Genomic DNA, 21,056 nt, shown 5'->3' on the forward strand with positions numbered 1-21,056 from the left:
TTAAGCACTGATGAACGTGAACTCAATCCATGCTGTAGTAATTGTCCTTCAACGAAGAATGAAATGTACCTTGTCTATTCTAGTGCAGTTTTACGAGAGAGAGCAGAAAATAACAAAATATCGAAAAGGCTGACCTCCTTGATACGTGATCCCTTCGCTCCCTCGCTTCAGACCTGGTGTACTGTGACTTCAATGGTAGCTATGTGAAAGGGGATTGGTGCGGACTTAAGCCAACTGGGTCAACCGAAAGATGGATTTTCAGGAATAGTCGAATGGACCCTGGAGCCCCTCGCCCATACTTTACAAGTTGGTTGACCAGATCTTAACCGAAGTTCTAAGATACGGTCCTTAGTGTCATTAGGACAATATTGAAACTCGCCATAGCTTTACCTTTATTTTGATACTGGACTTGAATATATTCAGAAACGATATTAGATCGGTGAACATTGAGTTTAGGTTCAAGAACATGGCATAAAGTATTTGACTCCTTTAAATCTCAAGTGAACTGACTTTTTCTCATTGTCTACAGACTGGTATCTTCGATTCACGGTCGGGAAAGATGAAGTAAAACCGTTTGATCGCACTTCGCACATCTCTCTCCATAAGCTCGACTTTGGGAAGAATTACTGCCTGATTATCTGGTACAGAACGGGCGACAACGCAGAATTAGCAGTCAAGTCCCGAAGCCAGGTTTTGTCGAACCTTTCTTCTAGTAGTGACTGGAAGGAGTACAAATCGACCATATCTGCGCCATCGAAATACGACAATGACCTACGTATTTTTGTCAAGGTCGCAAGCAACACGTACGGAACTGCAGATATCAACAAAATCGTGCTGAATTTTGGCGCCTGCTGATTAGCACGGTTACACCAAGAAGATTTGTATTTTTCCTGCCATCACATAAGATGCAATTAAAGCTGTCGTCAAATCTCGAATATTTCCTTGTCTTTAGTGAATCACATGAACAGCTCGGACGTAAGCGGATAGCTGGCGACTAGAATAAGGTTTTCTGCCAAAACCTACACAGCACCACAAACAAATGTCATGATACAAACAATGATGCTACCTTTATTGCAACGTACCCTAGTAGTAGCTATTCCACTACGGGGTAATTCAGGAATTATGTTGAATAATGTTGATAATCGTACTTCCGAAGTTTACACTTAAGGCTATTGTATCAACTGTATGTTCTGATGTTGTTCTTGTCGCCATTGAACAGAGTCTCAGATGGTTCATGTGCTCCGCCCATGCGAGACGTGGTACGATCTTGGAAAGTTAGCCAGAAAAGAATCAATGGAAATGATGTACAGTTCCGATGGTCATATATATTATACCAATGGTTTATACGCCGGGTGTGGTGGGACAATCTGCTTTGGGATAGCGTAGTCCGGGAACAAATGATTCCTTTATGCACGTGTAACCGCTCGGATTATTGATCGCTTAGAAATGAATAGAAAGGAAGTAAAGTATCTGAATAATACAATAGTTGGAGGGCGAGAACTTAACGATCAACAGTACTTACCAGACGGAAAATTGTTTCCATATACCCCCGCCCCAGAGGTGTTTTCCTCTCCTTCTTCCGGATGACAACAAATCGTCCTACCATCGGTCTGTAGCAAGAGAAGGATTTGGTCTTTCCCTTCTAGGCCCGACACGCTGTAGTAACATCGGTGGTTGCGGTCGATTTTGAAGGTGGCTGCATTGGGCAATTTGTTTGAGACCGCCACCTCGAAGTGAACCAGATTTTTAGATCATCTAAAATTAGAGAAGTTGAGATCGTGACGAATCAACCTTAAACACGTATTAATGAAACAGTATAGCATGTAGCACATGTATGAATGACTTTGTAATCAGCACTTCAATTCAGTTTTGAAATTTCCAAACACCTGTCACTCAAATAGTTGATGGACTGGCTGTATGTTCACCAAGGCATGAGAATGCATGCTACGGTTTAACATCATATTACATAATGATTATCTAGTCTCTCTAGCCATTAATATCTGCCCAAATAGTGAACAATTGTGTAGGGAAAATGCACAAAATTGATTTTCACGCCGGTGTAATGTTTTTGAGTGTTTCTATTTTTGAGTGTTTCCCCTCATTGTTTGGGAACGCTAAAAGATAGATTGACAAGTTTTTCTGTGTTTCCCCCTATTGAAAAGTCATGGTCTCTCTAGCTGTCTATTGTTTGGAAACACTGACACATGGGAAACAACCACAGATGTTACACCGGTCATGAAAGTAAGAGTAAAGGACCAGTTGAAGACGATGTCGTTTTACCTTGTTCTCAGCCGATCTTGAATATACCTGGCTGCTATTTCGTCTGCGGTGCATCACTGCTGTTGAGTTTGCACAACTCTATCGACGAATCAAACTCGAACAAACTCAAACCCAAACTAGCGAGATATCAGCTCAAATCCAAACTAGTGGGATGTCATGACAAATGGAGGAACACGCGAGCAACGATCCTGTTTGGCAATTTCCCAGATTTGGTTGTTGTATAGACAACTCAATGTAAGCTCTTTGGAACGATGATGACATTCTTAACGCCAATGAGGATTTCTTCTTTCCGACTTGAATTAACGAAAAGGTCAACTGGTTCCATAACATTGCAGTTATTTTACCATGGAATTGAAGGAAGCTTTAAACGAGGGCAATCATGAGCACTTCATAACTATTTAGTCTGACCAGGGTAGGTCATATCGTGCACTGTCCATCGTTTGATTCAACCCGCCCATTGTCCGAGAGCTGATACCCCATTGTAAGTATGGTAATGGTCGACCATCTGTTCAGGGATTAGGCTCACGGATCAATAGGCCAAATCATGGGAGGACATGAATTGTTCTAAGGGGCCTGTACACGTTATGTTGTCAATCGAGGTCTAGCTTCTGACTTCTCCTTCGTCAGGATTATTAAGTACATCGTTATGATACCAATAAAGTCCCGGATAAAGATTACGAAACAATCCCAACTTGCTCCGGGCGGCAACGTTGCGACCCGTTGCGACCCATGATCCCCCAACGACCTTGCCCTGCCCGCAACATTGCGGCACGGGTATTCTTCGCCTCTGCTCTTAGTCACCCGGGCCGCAAAGTTGCAGCACGGGTCAACCTCCTCGACTAACGAAGGCATATATGAATGATTATACTGAGTAGTTATCTTAATCAGTCAAACACGTATCGAACACTCTATAGCACTCTGGGAGTGTGACGTAGTGTCACTAATAACAGGGGCGGGGTGACCATAAGTAGGCCTGATGTATAAATGGTGACATTAAGTGATAATGTATATTACATGTAATATCAGATGTGAAAACATATAAAACATACTAGGGCTTCCCTATTTTGTGAAGCCCTGGTATCGTTTACCGTTTTTTAGAATCGGACTTGTCCGGGAAAAGTCTGACAATGTCAGACGTTTGTCGGACAAAAATCAGACAAAGTTAGAAAAACCATTAAAAAGTCGGCAAACTCCTCCTACTACACACTAGGGCGGCCAAGAATTATTTACCCTCACACAATGGATACACAATAGAATTCTACTGTCCAAAGGCAAATAATTCTGGGCCACCCTGTAGTGTATCAAGCTCACGGTATATCAGAAGGTTCAGCAGAAACAGCTTTGACTCATAATATCAGAGGAACTACTTTCTGATTTCACAGATAGCAGCCCTACTGGACAGTGAGACCACACTTTCATTTCGTGGATTTTCGCGGATTGGTCGATTAGTGGTGCAGCGACTTCCAGTAAAGAACATTGAATGTTAACCTGACCAGAGCAAGCAACATCGCGATCGACTCGGTTACATCAGAGCTCTGGAATGATTTGAATCGATTTGCGTTTAGCCTTTACTTCACATTCGGACATATTTTGAACAACTAGTCAAGGTCATATTTGCAAGTAGACAATGTGGAATCCGAGAAATAACAAATCCAAAATCCAAATAAGAGACTGTTCAATGATTAAAATATCAACCGGGGTATATGATGAGGCCACATCTTGGTGTTGATATAATTTTCACAAGTGACATGAGATAAGCGCTGGACAACCAGTAAAAGTGATTTAATGGCGTTTTATGGTCTCAAACATAGTATAAAATACCGACGTAACGCCGGTGTGCAAGAGATGGCAGTCCTAGGGCTGATAGTCCGTGTAACAATAGCCCGCATTGCTAAATGTTTCGGTTAGGGTTAGCGGTACAATAGATCATGCTGCTTAATTGGTCAAATACAATGCTACCGGACTATGACTCCAGGGGGACTATGTCCGCTGTCACACCGGGAACAAACACGAGTCGAGTAATTGGCTTTTACAGGTCGGGTTAAAATGTCACAGAGTGTTGTGCTGTAGATCGAGGAGCTATTTGGTACACAAGAAAGAATTATATTTTGTTGTGCGATGATTCATTGACCAAACGTACACCCGAGAGAGTTTTTTAGAACTTCTTGTAAATGGTTATTTCTGAGAATCGAAATATTCGCATCTCATGTTTTAGATGAATTCGGTTAAACTGCATGATATCACCATTGTTGCGAACAAGAAAGTTATGGTAGCCTTCAAAATCAATTTGAGTGAAATTGAGTTCTCCATCAGTTGAATTGAAGTGGATCATTCTCGCCCCATTCAGTACAACTATTAGTGTTCCTCTTACCAAGAAAGCATCTGTGATGTGAATGTACTCTTCAGTCTGAAAATGAAGCTTTCTTTGCAAGAAACGCTTAAATGTCGGATCATAAAATGATATAGTTATCAACTGATAAGATGAAGTAACTGATTTTTTAAAAATACAAATAAGGTTACCGTCATGCAAATCATAAGTACCGTGCGTATGTTTGAATGATCTTATTACATGACTACAACTTGCGATAACAGAAAGATATCGTTGGTTATTTTTCATGATCACATTCTCGACAATATTGCAATGAACAAGATAGTACCGGTGGCTTTTCATTAAGACAGTCATCGTCATACTTCGTTCATAAAACCAGTGATTGAAAAAGGTATATTTAGCTGGTAAATCTTTTGCCAGCCTAAGGTTAATGTGGCCTTTGTTTCTGAATTTAGAATCGTAGAGATTGAGTTTACTAACAATGACAAAGCTCCTATATTCTCCATGTATACTGAGATAGCTTGAATGTGTTAAGGTTCTGACGAATGCTGGATATCCACTGTCAATACGTGAAAGGTTAAATATATAGAAAACAAGCCGTGTCTTTGTAATCCCATATCTGAGGACGAAAATATCATTATTGAAGAGGAAGTAGTAACGGTCATATTTGAGGAAGTGTCCTTTGAAAGAAATTCGACTCCGAAGGTAACTGAGTTGAGATGTTCTAATCTAATATAAATATATATATATGCATGGTTAACACAAAGAAAAATTAAGACCCGAATACATTTCGCTCCAGAAAAGCAAAACACTATTTCCGTTTAACTCAACATTTGACGATTTAAGACGTTATTGTTCTTGAGGATCTCTATTATTTGTGGTTCGTTGTCGTCAAAGATGGGTATTTTGATGGAAAAATGGGCAAGGCAAAACGTGTTTCAAATATGATGTTGTTTCCAATTCTACACTTTTCGAACAATTCCACAAGGGCCGTAACGGGGCCAAAGACAACAATATATCCTGAACATCCTCCCCTTTCTCGATGTGCAACGTCATATCGACAGTCCAAAACACAAATTTACGATTGTCCAACTTTTCACAAGACTGCACTTAACGCGATTTAAAGCTTATCCTGTAATTGTCCTAATGCGCGATTCGCAACACTAATATTATCCAGAACTATCTAAAACGATTTTAACTTTTAATAAAACTGTCCAAAGTCAACGCGCTTCATAACGAAATTGTCCATGAACTCCACATGATTAGCTAATGTTAATAGCTAAGAATGTCCATATATTTCGCGCAATTAGCTAATACTAATAGCTAAGATTGTCCATATACACGTATTTCGCGCAATTAGCTATACTAATAGCTAATATAGTCCATATTACACATACACGTAACAATTCGTATCGTATCCTTAGAGACTTGAACATCGACGAGACTCGTTTATGCACATTCTAGCGGACAGAGTCTGGTGATAGGACGTGTCATCACGTGTTTCCCGATCTGCACCTTGGCCACCCTGACATGGCCATCTCCGCCAAGACATACTTCGACCACACGTCCAAGCGGCCACTTTCCTCTGTTCGTATCTGGATTGACGACAAGAACGATATCGCCAACTTCAATGTCCTTTCGCTCCTGGGCCCATTTGCTTCTTGGATGTAGCATTGGAAGCCACTCTTTCATCCAGCGCCTCCAAAAGTGCTTCAGCAATCGTTGAACATGTCGCCATCTCTTCCTTGGGTTGTAGGCGACGTTATCAGCAGCTGCAGGTGCGAACTCACCACCAATTTGACCATGTAACAGGTGGTTCGGGGTTAATGGTGTGTCGTCATTAACGTCTGCGGACTGGTAAGTTAGGGGCCTGGAGTTTAAGAGGGCTTCTGCACCACTAAAGGCAGTCATCAACTCTTCATCGTTTATGTCGGCGTTCCCCAGGATTGCTGCAGTGGCTTTCTTAGCGGCTTTAATCATGATCTCGTGGACTCCTCCAAAATGTGGCCCGAGGGGAGGGTTGAACGTCCACTTGATCCCTCTGACTGCTCCGTGTCTCTCAATCATGTCTTCGTCAAACTGCTCGACCAATTCCCGCAGCTCCCTTTCTCCACTGACGAAATTTGTACCATTATCCGAGTACATCTCCAACGGCACTCCTCTTCGGTTCATCATCCGGTTGAAACAATGCAGGAACTAGTCCGTGTCAAGGCTAAACGCCATTTCGAGGTGTACGGCTCTGGACAGCAAGCAAGTAAACAAGCATAAGTAGCGCTTGGTTCGGATCCTGCCACGGCCCTGCTTCGTCAAGTAAGGGCCACCGAAATCCACGGATGTTCGAGCAAAGGCTCGGAGTGGTAGCCTTTGTCTAACTCTTGGGAGTGGCGCCATCAGTTGTGTTGCTGCTTTAGCTTTTCTTCTTCTGCATTCGTAGCATGACTTCTCGAACTCTCGGATAGCTTCTCTTCCTGCTGGTATCCAATACTTTGCAGACAATGACGCTAATATGTGATTGACTCCGGCTGCATGGTTAGCTTGTTCATGATGAAACCTTATGATCAGCGTTGTCACCCAACTCTTTCGTGGCAGTATCACAGGGTAACGCACATCATAGGCAAGGAATTCAGCCTTCTCAAGTCTGCCGTTGCTCCTGAGGATACCATCTTGATCGATCATCGGCCGTAGTCCCTGAATCCTACTGGCAACTGGTAAAGCTTTATTCTTCTGTAGGGCCTTGTACTCGGCCGGAAAGGTCTCCAGCTGGGCTTGTCTTATGAACTGATGTTCGGCGTCGTGGATCTCCTCAGCATCGAGTTCGCCATGTCTCCTTTGCCCTACTGGCTGCTGGCAGTTTTCTACAAAACGGTGGACCCAAGCAGAAACTCTGGTTAATCTGACCCAGCTAGAGAAGCGCTCTGGGTTTAAACTCCTTCATCAACATCTTGCTTGTTTTTCTCCTTATCTTGCGGTTGTGGTTCCTTCTGCAATGTAACAAAAACTCCATTAGGGCTTTTCTTCCGCTCACTTGATGGCGACTTGTCTTCTCCGAAGTTCTGTTCTGGCCATTTAGAATGATCTTTCAGCAGGAATTCCGGCCCGTTCCACCAAAGAGTGTTGTCTGATAACTCCTTGACTTTTGCTCCTCTTGTTAAGATGTCAGCAGGATTCATCTTTGTTGGCACGTGCTTCCACTGATCTGGGCAGGTCTGAGTCTGTATCTCTCCGATACGGTGTGCGACAAACGGTTTAAACTGTCTGCTCCTACCCCTAATCCACCACAGAACATTAGCACTATCGCTCCAAAAGGTTACGTCCTGCATTGGTAGCTGCAAGGCTGCGATTACGGACATAGTCAAATGCAAGGCGAGTGTCGCTCCCATCAGCTCAAGTCTCGGAATGCTGGTTGCAGCCAACGGGGCAACTCTAGTCTTCGAAACTATAAAATGTGATATGATTAATCCTCCCTCGTAGGTTGTTCTCTCATAAAGTACAGCACCATAAGCATCCTGCGACGCATCAGAGAATGCATGAACTTCGATGCTCAACAGCTTCTCAGTTGAATCCAGTCTGAGGCATCTCGGGATCTTTATGAGTCCTAAATCTCGAAGATCATCAAACCAGCACTGTGCCTTCTGCTCAAGGCATCCAAGATTCCTATCGTCCCATCCAACTCCAGTCGTCCAAATCTCTTGCATAAGTATCTTTCCGCGTATGATGTAGGGCGATATGAAACCCATTGGGTCAAAGACTTTGGCCAACTTTTGAAGGAATGTCCTCTTAGTTAAGGTGAAGTTGTCTTCGACTGGTGTGGCAGTGAAGCTGAACTGATCTTCTTTCGCCTGCCAGAGAACACCAAGAGTCTTCGTGGAAGGAAGCTCCCCTTCGTCTAAACTTATTTCAGCTGCCCTGTCTTCTTCTGGAATCTCAGCTAACACGGTTAAAGAGTTCGACAGCCATTTTCTGCAGTACATCCCAGCCTTGTGCCAGAGTTCATCCAACTCATGATACAGCTTCACACCCTCTGTATCGTTCAGTACAGAATCCATCGAGTCATCCATGAAAGTCGACTTAAGTATGGTGTCCGAGGCTAAAGGGAAGATTGATCTATGGCGTTTGGCATGCTCTTCGGCGACGAACTGTGCGAGGAACGGCGACGAATTGATTCCAAACACCACTCTGTTGAACTCATATTCTTCTGGGGCTCTGGTTGTGTCTAGATCTCTCCATAGGAACCGCTGGAAAGGTCTATCCTTGGCTTCAACTTCTAGTTGCAAGTACATCTGTTGAATATCTCCGACGAGAGCAACTGGCTCTTTTCTAAATCGTAGTAAGACATCGACTAGGTCTTTCTGCAACTTAGGACCCTGATGAAGTGTGTCATTTAAGGATACTCCTTCAAACTTGGCAGAAGCGTCAAATACGATGCGGGTTTTCGTTGTAGACTTGTCAGGCCTGACAACTGGGAAATGCGGTAAGTACCACTTTGACGGTGGCTGCTCTTCAGCTGGTGGAACCTTGCGTACGTAGTTCTTCTCAAGATACTGCTTGATTGTAGCGGTGTAAGCCTTCGCAACTTCTGGCTCACGTAGCAATCTTCGTTCCGTGCTTGCAAGTCTCTGAACCGCCATCTGACTATTATCGGGCAGTTCAGGTCTGCCTTCTCTCCATGGCAATGGAACTTCATAACGGTTGTCCTTATACACCATCTCCTTCTGTATCACTGTGCAAACTGCTTTGTCCTCCAGTGACATGTGACTACTTCCATGGTTCTCGGTTTTGGCTCCTGAGCTGTCTATCTCCCAAAACTGCTTCATGGTAGCATTAATCTCCTCTAAGACAGTATTCTTCCGATTAACAAAGAAATTCCTCTCTTTCTTCATCTCTTTTTGTGGACACCCTACACATGTCCATCCAAGTCTAGTCTTTCTGGCAATTGGCCCGCCATCCTTTCCTGCAACCTCTTTTAGTGAGAAGTGTAACTCCGGGTAGTCAACGCCGATCAACATATCTATGGTTTCTCTCTTTCCGTGTTTCGGGAATGCAATGTCTTTCAGATGTTCAAACTTATCCGCATAATCTCTCCAGTCGATGGCTTTCATATCTCCGGTGACATTATCGGTAGTTCTAGCAGTGATCATCATATCGATTCGCTTGTCCAAACTCTCTAATCCAACCTCAACAGGTGTGGTCTCGAAAGATTCTACCATTCCATTGAGCACGCTGACTGTGGTCTTCATTACTTCTCCTTTAAGTCCCAACTCTTCAGCCACTTCTGTGTTGATATAGGTTGTCGTACTTCCATCATCTAACAGTACGTTGATTTTCAAACGTTTCCTCCCGTTCTTCACAATTACTGGAACAGTGCGGAGAGCGATGTATTCAGACTCTTCTTTGTCATCAGATGTGGTTGTAAGACTTCCATAGTTTTGGCTTCTAGGTTTCTCACCACTTGCTGCAGGCCTTTTCTCTTTCTTATTCTCCCCTTTCGTGGCTGAAAGACTTTCTTTTGGCAATGGGGATCGATGCAGTAAGCGATTGTGTGTTTCTTTACATCCTTCGATTCCGCACACACGACTACGTTTGCAGTCAACACCACGGTGATTACTGTTGGCCAGACATCTATAGCAAAGTTTTAGCTCCTTCGCCATATCCCATCTCTTGTCAATCTCAAGTCCTTTAAACTTGTCGCAACTCCATATGCCATGTTGCTCTTGGCATGATGAAAGAGGACAGTCCCTTTTAAATTCTGGTTTTGCTGCTCCTGCTGACCCGGATGTGAAAAAGCTCTTTTTCTTCTTGTAGTTATCATCTGATCGGTGCCTCCTGTCGTCATCTGTGCTTTGTCCATTCTTTCTATCATCTCCTGTACCATCGGCAAACCCACGAACAGCTTCATGAGCTACAATTCGGACTTGTGCTTCCTTTATGATCCAGGCATGAAGAACTTCAATCGATTCCTTATACTGGTAGTCATCTAGCCAACGATGATACTCGGCAACCATCTTTTCAGTCATTTTCTTCATCAGAATAGAGTACAACAGACGACTGTCGAGGTCACTGTAAAGGCCGGACTCTTTTAGGTTTATGACTGTAAGGTCCAACAAATCAGCGAACTTTTCTACATCTTCTTTCAGCTTTCCAGGTCGTATTGGACGAAAGTTGTGGATTTCCTCGAAGTGAAGCGCCACCTGTCTCCTATATCCACCATATTTCCGATCCAATCTATCCTTTGCCGCTTGATATGCTGTTGCTGAATGCCCAAGATTTTCAATCACTTTCAACGCTTCACCTCTCAGATGCTCCCTCAAATGCAAAAGCTTGAATTCTGCAGTGGCTGGTGCCTTGTCGATGCATGCTACAAAGGCTGCTTTCCAACTTTCATAAGACTTCAGGTCTCCGGAAAACACCGGTATGGAAACTCTCTTCAGCTGTCGCCACATGTCCTTCTCAAGCATTGAAGGCTGACCAATGTTGTTGTCCTGTGTGAACTGCTGGTTACTTGGTTCTTGGCCCCCTGTGCCATAATATTGTATAGTGTTGTATGGTTGTGACCAGTCAGCTTTAATCGTGTTAGGCATATGGGTAGGCTGACTATTTGCTCCATAACTGTTGGGCGAATATGCTGGAATGCTATCAATCTGTTTTCCTTGGAATCGGAGTGGGTTCTTGTCCTTACTCGGCTGACTGCAATTAACTGCAGGCACTGAACCTTGATTGCTGTGGGAAAGCTCAACGTTAGCATTTCCAGTAGGCGCAACCAAACGATTTTGCGCAACAGGATGATTTTGGATTGGCTCCGGTGGACGGGTAGGCTTAACCTGACGATTATCAATAGGCGCGGCTGGACTATAAAACTGGACCTTCTTAGGACCCTCCACTTGTCTGTTTCTGTGTCTTGCTTCTTCATCTGTTGTCTGTTTCTGCTTAACGACTGTTACTGCTTGACCGACTTTCTTCTGCTGTGGAGGGGCTGTAGTACCAGTAGCGACATCGCTTCTCCCTTGATCACCAATTAAAGTTGAACCATTACCGCCTCTAGGCTTGCTGTCATCCATGGCAGGCACACCCATGGCAATCTCGCCAGGGCCTTTATCACCAATGGTAATCTCACCCATGGCTATCTCACCATGGTCTATGACAACTGCTGGTTGTTGTACCCCAACATCATCTAGTGTGCGACCATCAGGCTTGTCAGGTGTGCGATCAGCTTCTGTTGTCGTGACGTCTTTTAACCTATCTTCGGGTTCAGGTAGGCCTCTGCTCGATTCTTCATGTTCCTCTATCATTTCTATGGCCGATCTAAATTGTTGGGATCGGTGAACATTCGCAAGTGAATCCCAATTCCTTATTATGCTAGGTGTCGATCTACTGCTTGACGACTTTTCTCTTCTTTCTGCGAAATACTGTTCAGCTGCATTCTGAGAATCAGCAAATTCTTCTTCTATCTTCTCCATTTCAGCTGTGACTTTATCAAAGTCTTCGAATCTATTTTGAGACGCATACAAATCAGCCAGTGAACTCATATTGCCCATAGCTCTTTCCTGTGCTTCATCAACTTTTCTAGTTGCTGCCTGTATAAACTGACTATCTGCAAACAATGTGTCACTATCTGAAATTAACTCTGTCAACTGCCGCCTGGCCCTGGTAAAAGCAGACTTCAACCCTGCCTTCTCTTTTCTCAAGTTCTTTTCGTACCATCCGGAGGGACGTAACCTCTGTTAGGAGCTCTAAGCAGGCTGAGCGTGGCTCCAAGCTGCATCATCCTCAGTACCACTACCAGCACACATACTACTACTAGCAGGGGGAAAAAGGTTCGAATCGATTGGGCTTTTTATCTGGGTCATCGCGGTCTGGTTTTCATCGGGAGTTTCTTCAACACTGTTCACAGTTTCTACGCTATTTTCGGCCATCCTTCTAAATGTACTCTACTTAACTACGCTCTGTATACCAATATGTTCTTGAGGATCTCTATTATTTGTGGTTCGTTGTCGTCAAAGATGGGTATTTTGATGGAAAAATGGGCAAGGCAAAACGTGTTTCAAATATGATGTTGTTTCCAATTCTACACTTTTCGAACAATTCCACAAGGGCCGTAACGGGGCCAAAGACAACAATATCTCCTGAACAGTTATTATCAGGGATTTCTCTTGCCATAAAACTCTCCACAATTAGTTAGTAACATGGTAAAGGACTGAACCAAATGGGAATTCCCGCCGGTAAACAATTTTTTATTGTTCCCCACATTCAAGTGTTTTCATGCAATAAACAGGACAAGAGACTGTGACGATCGTGATACTAGTATTCTAGAGTATGACGTCATGAGCACCGCCGCGAGATGAGGGGGGGGGGCGGACGAGGCGTGTCGTGGTAGTGTTCGAGTGACAGTGTGTATTCCAAGAACCAAATAAAGTAGATTTACAGAATAACAGTCTTGTTGGTGACTTGGACAGAAGTTAGGCAGAACAGGATTGTTACAAGACGACGCCTTTTTAAGGTGTAAAACGTTCCTATCTGTAATACAGCGTTCCTCAGCATTGCGAGCAAACACTCAGAGACGTTGCACCTGCATAAAGTCCTGTCGAATGATGATGACATTCTCAGCGCCCATGTTGTACACAGTATGCTCGAAGATATAAACAATAAAATCCACTGTTATTAGCTGCAAACTGAAGCAAGCTCTGTTTTGATAATCGTCGGAGAGCGAGAGAATATGAATCATCATTGGACACTTTCCAAAGATTAATCTTTTATTATTGCTCCTGTCCACAGCCTCTTGCCATGAATCAAACTTCAGAAAGGTTGACAAAGAACAAACTTCTGAATACTTGTACATGGAAAAAGGACCACAGAGTAAATGAACTATACATTTGACCAAAGCCCATCGTCGGTTGCTGGCCTCGGATTTACATGTAAGCTTATACATGTATTTAAAATGCTTTGATAGGCGTGATTACTATTGATCAAACTGAATTATTTTGCTTATTATCGCCCAAACATAGAGCTTTTCAATACGATAGATCATGATGACAGAGGACGTTTTGATTCCCAACTAAACTGAAACCCACGAGACATATCTAATAATACAAGACAACTTTGCTTATGGAGATCCAGTCGTAACACAAGTCTCTATTTAGACTAGCTGAACGTGGTAAAAATAACTAAATTATTCATGTTATGCATGCAGCTCATTTGTTACATAATCAACTACCTGAGGGAAACTCGAAACTGCTACTATTCATCAATGGAAGTTTATTCCCGCCTTAGTTTTTAACCGGGCCGATCAAAACTCCTCATATTAATAAGCATTTCGCTATCGGTTTCCTTTAACGGACCCCTGATCCCAGGTTTTTAATGATGTTCAACGAGTGGTGGATTTAGGGTTTGGCGCAATGTTTGATCATTCGGCATTTAGTCCTGAATTCAAAGTAACAGAGAACGAGCTTACAGACAATTGCATCGCTTCTAAATTATTCACATTAATTGAGATAGCTTGCATGTTTGATCCACCTGATGAATATTGGATATCCACTATCAGTGTTAGAAATGATAATGAAGTAGAAAACACTACGAGACATTGTAGTCGCGTCACCGAGAGCGAAAATATCATTATTGAAGGAAAGGTACTTGTAGCAGGAAGAGACATATTTAAAGCGACCCTTGAGAGATATACAACTTCGAACGTTACTGATTTGCGACTTTCTAATCCAAACATTGTCATTGTAAACATGTCTATGTGCACCAAAACAAAATGCAAGAATTACATGGATACTAAACTCTAGAAACATTGTCCTTGAGCAATGCATACTCTAAACTATTATTGTTCTTCCTCTATAGACTTCATAACATCCATCAGTGTGTTTTGTTACGATTTGACATCATTATTGCATAATGATTATCTACGGTCTAGCCTCGCTACCGATTAATCTCTGCCCAATTAGAAAACAAGTTTGTAGGTACAAATGCACTGAATTGATTAGCACGCCGGTGTAATGTTTTTGAGTGTTTCTGTTTTTGAGTGTTTCCCCTCATTGTTTGGGAACGCTCAAAAATAGATAGACAAGTTTTTCTGTGTATCCCCCCTATTGAAAAGTCGTGGTCTCTCTAGCTGCCTATTGTTTGGAAACACTGACACATGGGAAACAACCACAGGTGTTACACCGGTCTTGAAAGTAAGAGTAAAGAACCAGTTGAAGACGGTATCTTTTTTACCTTGTTCTCAACCGATCTTGAATAAACCTGGCCGCTATTTCTTCTACTGTAAATCTGATGACCTGCATCACTGCTGCTGAGTTTGCACAACTCTATCGACGAGTCAAACTCAAACGTCTGACATAGTGGGTTGTCGTGACAAATGGAGGAACAAGCGAGCAATGATCCTGTTTGGCAATTTCCCAGATTTGGCTGTTGGATAGACAACTCAATGTAAGCTCTTTGAAACGATGATGACATCCTTAACGCCAGTAAGGATTTCTGCTTTCCGACATGTATTAACGAAAAGGTCAACAGGTACCAGAACATTGTAGTTATTTTATCATGACATTGAACGAAGTTTTAAACGATGACGAACAGGGGCAGGAGCCTGCACGGATGCCAATTGTTCTTCGATGGCCAGTGAACTAATCGGGAGTCATATCTGACTACTTGGTCGGCTGTGGAATCGGTTGGCTGTAAGTTCTCCTTAAGTCCTCGTGAATGCCCTTAATAATGCTGATGTATTGTAGACACACCTGTTGACCGCTTATGGAAAATAAACCTTTACCGCCTGGCTCCTTTCGGCAGTTACCCTTCAGTCTCAAATCTAAATTGGATAAAAATTGATTCGTAATCGCTATTGTAGATTTGCCCCAGAGCACACGTTGGTAATTTTATTGACGATATCAAATTGATATTTTGCATTTTGTCGCTTATCTTTTCAACATCCGGGCCTATATGACCTTGTCGGTGTGGTGAAGTACCTTTCTTTCTCGGCAACCTCGTCCTGGCCAGGCTGCTGGGGTGCAACCCCCTTGGATGTTAAACCTTGCCACACAGGGTGTACCATAGAGGCTGGTCTTGGGCCTGATTCCTGGTTCTCCGAGTCTACTGCTGTGCGTGTGATCTATCGCCTATGTCAAGAGAACTCAAATCGTTTGAGAAACGCTCAACTGTCGACGACCGATACGAGAACTCCAAATGGATCGAGACAGACGGAACACATTTAAAGTAAGTGCCCGCAAGCAGACTCAATTATTGCACATTAGATGAGTGATGCGTTGGAAACAGTCCTCCACGATTCTGCTATACCAATAGTCAGACTCTGAATAACTTTATTGAAAGTATGATACATAAATATGGATTATGGCTGCCTCATTGACATTTTGTTATGTACCTGGTCGATATGAAGTTTGGTAACAATGAATAAATCGATTAAGGTCGACAAATAGACAAAAACTGGAAAGAAAATGTTAGTATCTGATCCCGAAATAGAGGAACCGCGGCGAGAAGGATATTGAAATGGTTGCCGGGTCAATTAAATGTTAGAGGGTGTAGTTGGATTCCTGTTCTCTAATAAATGCGAGAACCTTACATCTCGGGGGTTAGAGTTTTCAAGCCAAGTTGGCGCACTGTTATGCATGTAATTATAAAACTTATTAATAGCCATAAATAGAACACTGCTTAGAAATGCATAAATAAATTGAATATTGATACGACAAAAATAATGCAAATCACAAAACAAGAATTAATGTCGGGTATCGATCTGAGGTTGCCCAGCTCATATACGAGCGGTCCTACTCACGCCACAAGAGCCATTCGCGAAAACGTCGAGCCAGAGAGGCAAGTAGTTTATGGGTGACTCTGGTTGATGATTGACTTAGTTAGGATTGCCCTAGTTTCAAGTGACCTTGACCTCCCATGTCCTTGACCTTGGAGGATAGGAATGATTTGAGAATGACTTTGACCGAGAAAGATGGCTTTAATTTACCTAGTTAGCCTTGACCTAGTTTCAAGTGACCTTGACCTCCCATGGCCTTGACCTTTAATTGACCTAGTTAACCTTGCCCTAGTTTCAAGTGACCTTGACCTCCCATGGCCTTGACCTTTAATTGACCTAGTTAGCATTGCCCTAGTTTTAAGTGACCTTGACCTCCCATGACCTTGACCTTTAATTGACCTAGTTAGCATTGCCCTAGTTTCAAGTGACCTTGACCTCCCATGGCCTTGACCTTTAATTGACCTAGTTAGCATTGCCCTAGTTTCTAGTGATCTTGACCTCCCATGGCCTTGACCTTGGAGGATAGGAATGCTTTGAGAATGACCTTGACCGAGAAAGATGAGTGTTTGCCCACTCTTGTCCTTGAAACGGTGAAGGTTATTTTCAAACCATCTGTCACATTTGAAATGAGGGTGCATTGGTCAATTAACCCAGCAAATGACCCGAGGCGAGGGCCTAAAACATGTGCTGCAAAATGCACATGCATAACAATGCATACAAAATTACCAACCATAGGCCTATATCTGAACTTCCAAATTACAGAAAAATTATAAAGATAATTAAAATAAAAAACTCACCAAACTTTGCTCCACTGGTTCACTATAAATCCCACAGATTACAAATCCTTAAAATCCAAAACTTCCAAGAAGAAATTGGAAAAGAAAGGGAACAACATCCTTTCTAAACCTCCTCCACCATCTTCAAGTCCAAAAGAGGCCCACATAGAATGTAAGGGGCTACCTAGAAGCCCACAGAACCATAACCAATCAAAAATGTCAAAAGGGAGGCAAATTTAAAAGGTCCAAACCAGAGCTGCCTCCTATCCTAAGATTTTGAAACTAAATTAAAGACTGGGCTCTACAGTGTCCTTGACTTCCAGGGTCTTATTTTTCCAGGGGGAGGGGGACACTTTCTACTTTTACACCGGCACGTTCCGAAACATCACCGATGCGTGCGATCCATAGAAATGTGTGGTATTTTCCATCACCAGGGCATAGACAAGCGTCCATAGAAATTGTCTCTACTCATGTTGATGTCCGGCTGTCAAGATGTCAAGAGAAAACATTGTATTCATTCCGCATCTTTCTAATGCTGTACTATAAAACACTTGAATAAAATTGTTGTATTGCTATTTTTGCATCACGTTTCCAAATGAATGCGTGCAGAAGTGTGACAAAAGAGGCGTCCGGTATAGTGACCAGTAGGTATTGTGCATGTCTTCCAAGCTTCAGGGATTTTACCCGTTTTTGGGTCGGGGTCATCGCTGGTTGGGATGTAAATGTGAAAAGTGTTATTGGTTTCATTGACATTGCTCCAGGTGCGTGGATATTTTATCTGTGCAAGGCCGACCTCCCAATTTTCAGCAGAGCCGAGTCTGATGGCTGCGCTGAGCTGCTTTGTGTAAGGGAAAGTATTTCAAGGAGCTATTGCAGGGTAAAGAAACATAAAAATGGTCATTAAAAGTAGTCATTTTGCCTTAATTGGGAAAACGTTTCTTGGTTAATGCACGCGTGTTCTCGGGTATTGATGGATTCGGTAACAAGTAACCTAAACAGCTGCACAGGAGAGAGAGATCCACACAGTACTTTCACCGTTGGCAATAGCTATATCAATGAGAGCAGTAACGATCACTATGTAAATAATTATGATCTGGGCAAAGAAATTATCTCGGGTTTAGGGACATTGTGACCAAAAAGTTTCCAATTCTTCTGTTGTGAAGTGATTGAATCGTTGCCGTCGCCTTCCTTGTTTTCAGATCCGCGTGTCATTTCTGCAATCATGCTTTGTTTACTCAAATATCAAACGTGTCTGTGACAGTGTAGAATAAATCATAGATGTTGAACGTCTGCCTTGCGCACCCAACTGTTGAACTTTGCTGGATAGCCATCCCATTTAACTAAATATTCTTTTGTTCTACCCCTGCCGCGTTCTGCAAGTATTCTCTCGAATTTATAGGTCTTTTCTGGCGACACATCTACTTTCTGCAGCTCTTTTTCGTAGAAAGTGCCTAAGATGTTTTCACCTTGCGCGTCATGGACGCCGTACAGGGTTGGATGACTTTTAACGCGTCTTTTTATAGTGAAGATTTCTGTTGACTAGTTGGGTAAATAAGATTTTTCGAATAGCATTTTTGTCTTGCCAATCCTTACCTTATCGCCAATTTCAAATTTGAATTTGACGTTTTTTGTTGATAGGTTTTCTTTTGAGTACAGTACGTGCCAAACGTCATCTGCATTACCCTCGTTCACCTCGCTGGGTTTCCTCTTGATGCTCCTATGCCACATGTTGTTGTATGAATGTACAAGTTTCTGAAGAATTGACAGGTATGACAGAGTGTTCTGCCATGTAAAGGCACAAAACATGTGTTATTTGAAAGTTATGTTGAAACGCTCGATTATAGCTGCTTTAACCTCATTATTCGAAGTAAAAAATTGATATTTTCTTTTTTTAGAAAGGCTTGAAATTTCTTGCCCAGAAACTCACCCCCCTTATCGATTCTTAAATTTTTTGGTTTTCACTTGGATGTGGCAAATATTTTAGAGAATGCATCCACCTGTTCTGCCCCTGTTTTAGTTCTTAAAGGGACCACCTACGCGAATTTCGAAAGAGTATCGATCACTGTGAGCAAATATTTATAGGGTTTATTATATTTGACTATTCTACACAAATCAACGAGATCCGCTTCCCACTGTTCGGCGATGTCGGCGACAACAATACGCCTTCGTTTGAAATGGCGACGGATCGGCTTGTGGAGCGTGTATGTGGCTTGACTTCTTAACCATTTCTTGATGTCAGAGGTCGATATCTTACTACCGACCACCCTCTTTAAGGTATTTACACCTCCAAAACTACCGGAAATACCTGGTATGTAATAGATCTTTTTCAATAGCCTGGCTGCTTTGTCACTACCACGCTTCCCAGCTTTCATTTTTGTCGTCATGTTTTTATGTGGAGAAGATGGTATTAGGACTGTCGAATACAGGAGAACTATGTCTGTGAAACGTCGGAGAGTTCCAAGAAGCTAATGGGTCTCTCCTCCTCGACTTGGGCGTTTTATTGACCCCTATACCCTCCCTATCATTGAGTTTGAGTTTTTTCTTCCATTCCCTGTTCGTAATCATGTTACTGGATATTTCACCCTTAGCATCGAGATAAGATAGGACCGAATCAACGCCGACAGGAGGGCTAGAATGTTTTGCGTTTGAAGAGGCGTTTTGTATGACCGACTTGATATCGCTTCCTTTAATGACGTCTCCGTTAATTGAAATTTCGCCGCTTTCGTTCCAGCTAAATTTTGGGTCGTCCAGCAATGCCTGTACTAATTTTTTGGCCTTTGGTTTTGAGTACCCGGGTACTTGCTGCAATATCGCCTTGGGGGAAAGCGGAGGCAATACGGAGGGCTGGGCAGCCATTTGGTTTACAGCAGTTGTATCCGCAGCTTGGGCAGTCGTTGTAACAGCATTTTGGGCTTGCCCTATTGTTCCAGCGTTTAAATCTAGTGATGGGGAATGTATTGTTCCCAAGTACTTGCGAAGCAACTGCGAGTATGCTGTGGCCTTGTCATACTCACTCATAGTTGTTGAGGACAGTATTTTTTGCATTTCTTGATCAATACCCATTGCGTTGTATGCCTGGGGTTTGGTATCCTCTTTGTGGCGTTGCTGATACAGATATTTATCTACCATCTCATGAGGTATTAACGCCATTTTGCGCATCTGACTCATTATGCGGCTATTTATCAACCACCAAAAATACTTCCAATGGCTCTAATCACGGGGCCTAGCAGTGCTCCAAGAAAACCACCCTTTTGAATGATCCGTTTTCGTTCCTTTAACGATGTCTTCTTGCACGCTAATTTACGGAGGGAGTGCTTGTGTTTCTTCAGACATTTAAATTGATTTCTATTAAAGGGGTACGTTGCCTTTTAAACAGTTGCTCGCAGACTCCCCCACCGCATTAAGAGGCCCTTTGTCGGCTGTTTGAAGAATCTGGCGTCTTTTCTTAGCCTGAGCAGATTTCAGTGCTTTGAGTTGGCGCACGTAATGTTTAATGTGATATTTTGCCATATCGAATAATTGATGCTAAAATCCAAGAATAGATATCCAAAGGGTTGACGCGTCGCATCGGCAAAAGCTTCGGGAAGGGCTTAATTGGCATTACCAGGAGGAATTTGCTTTGCCAAATGTGTGATCTGAGACACGTCTCTTGGTTTTTTGAATAACACCACATAATTAGAATTCAAGCTTATGGTGCGCTGCTGTCTCCCGTGAAAAAAAAAGTTCTGTACGATAAAGATGGCTCTCCGGTTCAAATGATGACAATCCTTGGTGAAGATCTTTGTGACTTTTTCATCTGTTTCACACATTAAATCGTCGATAATGAGCAATGTTCGCTCATCTACAGATGTATTTTCAGAAAAATTCAGACCAGAGACGAACTCCACATTTGGAAACGCTGCAAACGCCTCCTGCCATA

General features: G+C 42.7%; 2 protein-coding genes across 2 annotated transcripts; both read right to left on the reverse strand.

The window, feature by feature from the left end:
* Nucleotides 1–6,058: 6,058 nt before the first annotated feature.
* Nucleotides 6,059–6,781, reverse strand: LOC135497723 (uncharacterized). The gene has a single exon (XM_064787555.1). It carries the CDS (start codon nucleotides 6,779–6,781, stop codon nucleotides 6,059–6,061), a length of 723 nt encoding a protein of 240 aa, XP_064643625.1.
* A 24-nt stretch (nucleotides 6,782–6,805) lies between these two features.
* Nucleotides 6,806–12,371, reverse strand: LOC135497724 (uncharacterized). The gene is made up of 3 exons (XM_064787556.1): nucleotides 12,305–12,371; nucleotides 7,635–12,197; nucleotides 6,806–7,464 (listed from the first exon to the last, which is right to left on the reverse strand). The coding sequence occupies exons 1-3, from the start codon at nucleotides 12,369–12,371 to the stop codon at nucleotides 6,806–6,808; spliced, it is 5,289 nt and encodes a 1,762-aa protein (XP_064643626.1).
* Between the last annotated feature and the right edge of the window lie 8,685 nt (nucleotides 12,372–21,056).

This window comes from Lineus longissimus, chromosome 13, assembly GCF_910592395.1.
Source record: "Lineus longissimus chromosome 13, tnLinLong1.2, whole genome shotgun sequence".
Classification (NCBI taxonomy): domain Eukaryota; kingdom Metazoa; phylum Nemertea; class Pilidiophora; order Heteronemertea; family Lineidae; genus Lineus; species Lineus longissimus.

Bases quoted from the DNA above. Each gene is read 5' to 3' on its own strand.
- LOC135497723 (XM_064787555.1), bottom strand. From the start codon at position 6,781: ATGAACCGAAGAGGAGTGCCGTTGGAGATGTACTCGGATAATGGTACA.
- LOC135497724 (XM_064787556.1), bottom strand. From the start codon at position 12,371: ATGATGCAGCTTGGAGCCACGCTCAGCCTGCTTAGAGCTCCTAACAGA. The intron at 12,198-12,304 runs GTACGAAAAGAA...CATTGTTTGCAG, and splicing joins AGGTTACGTCCCTCCGGATG to ATAGTCAGTTTATACAGGCA. The intron at 7,465-7,634 runs GTGAGCGGAAGA...ACCGTTTTGTAG, and splicing joins AGAAGACAAGTCGCCATCAA to AAAACTGCCAGCAGCCAGTA.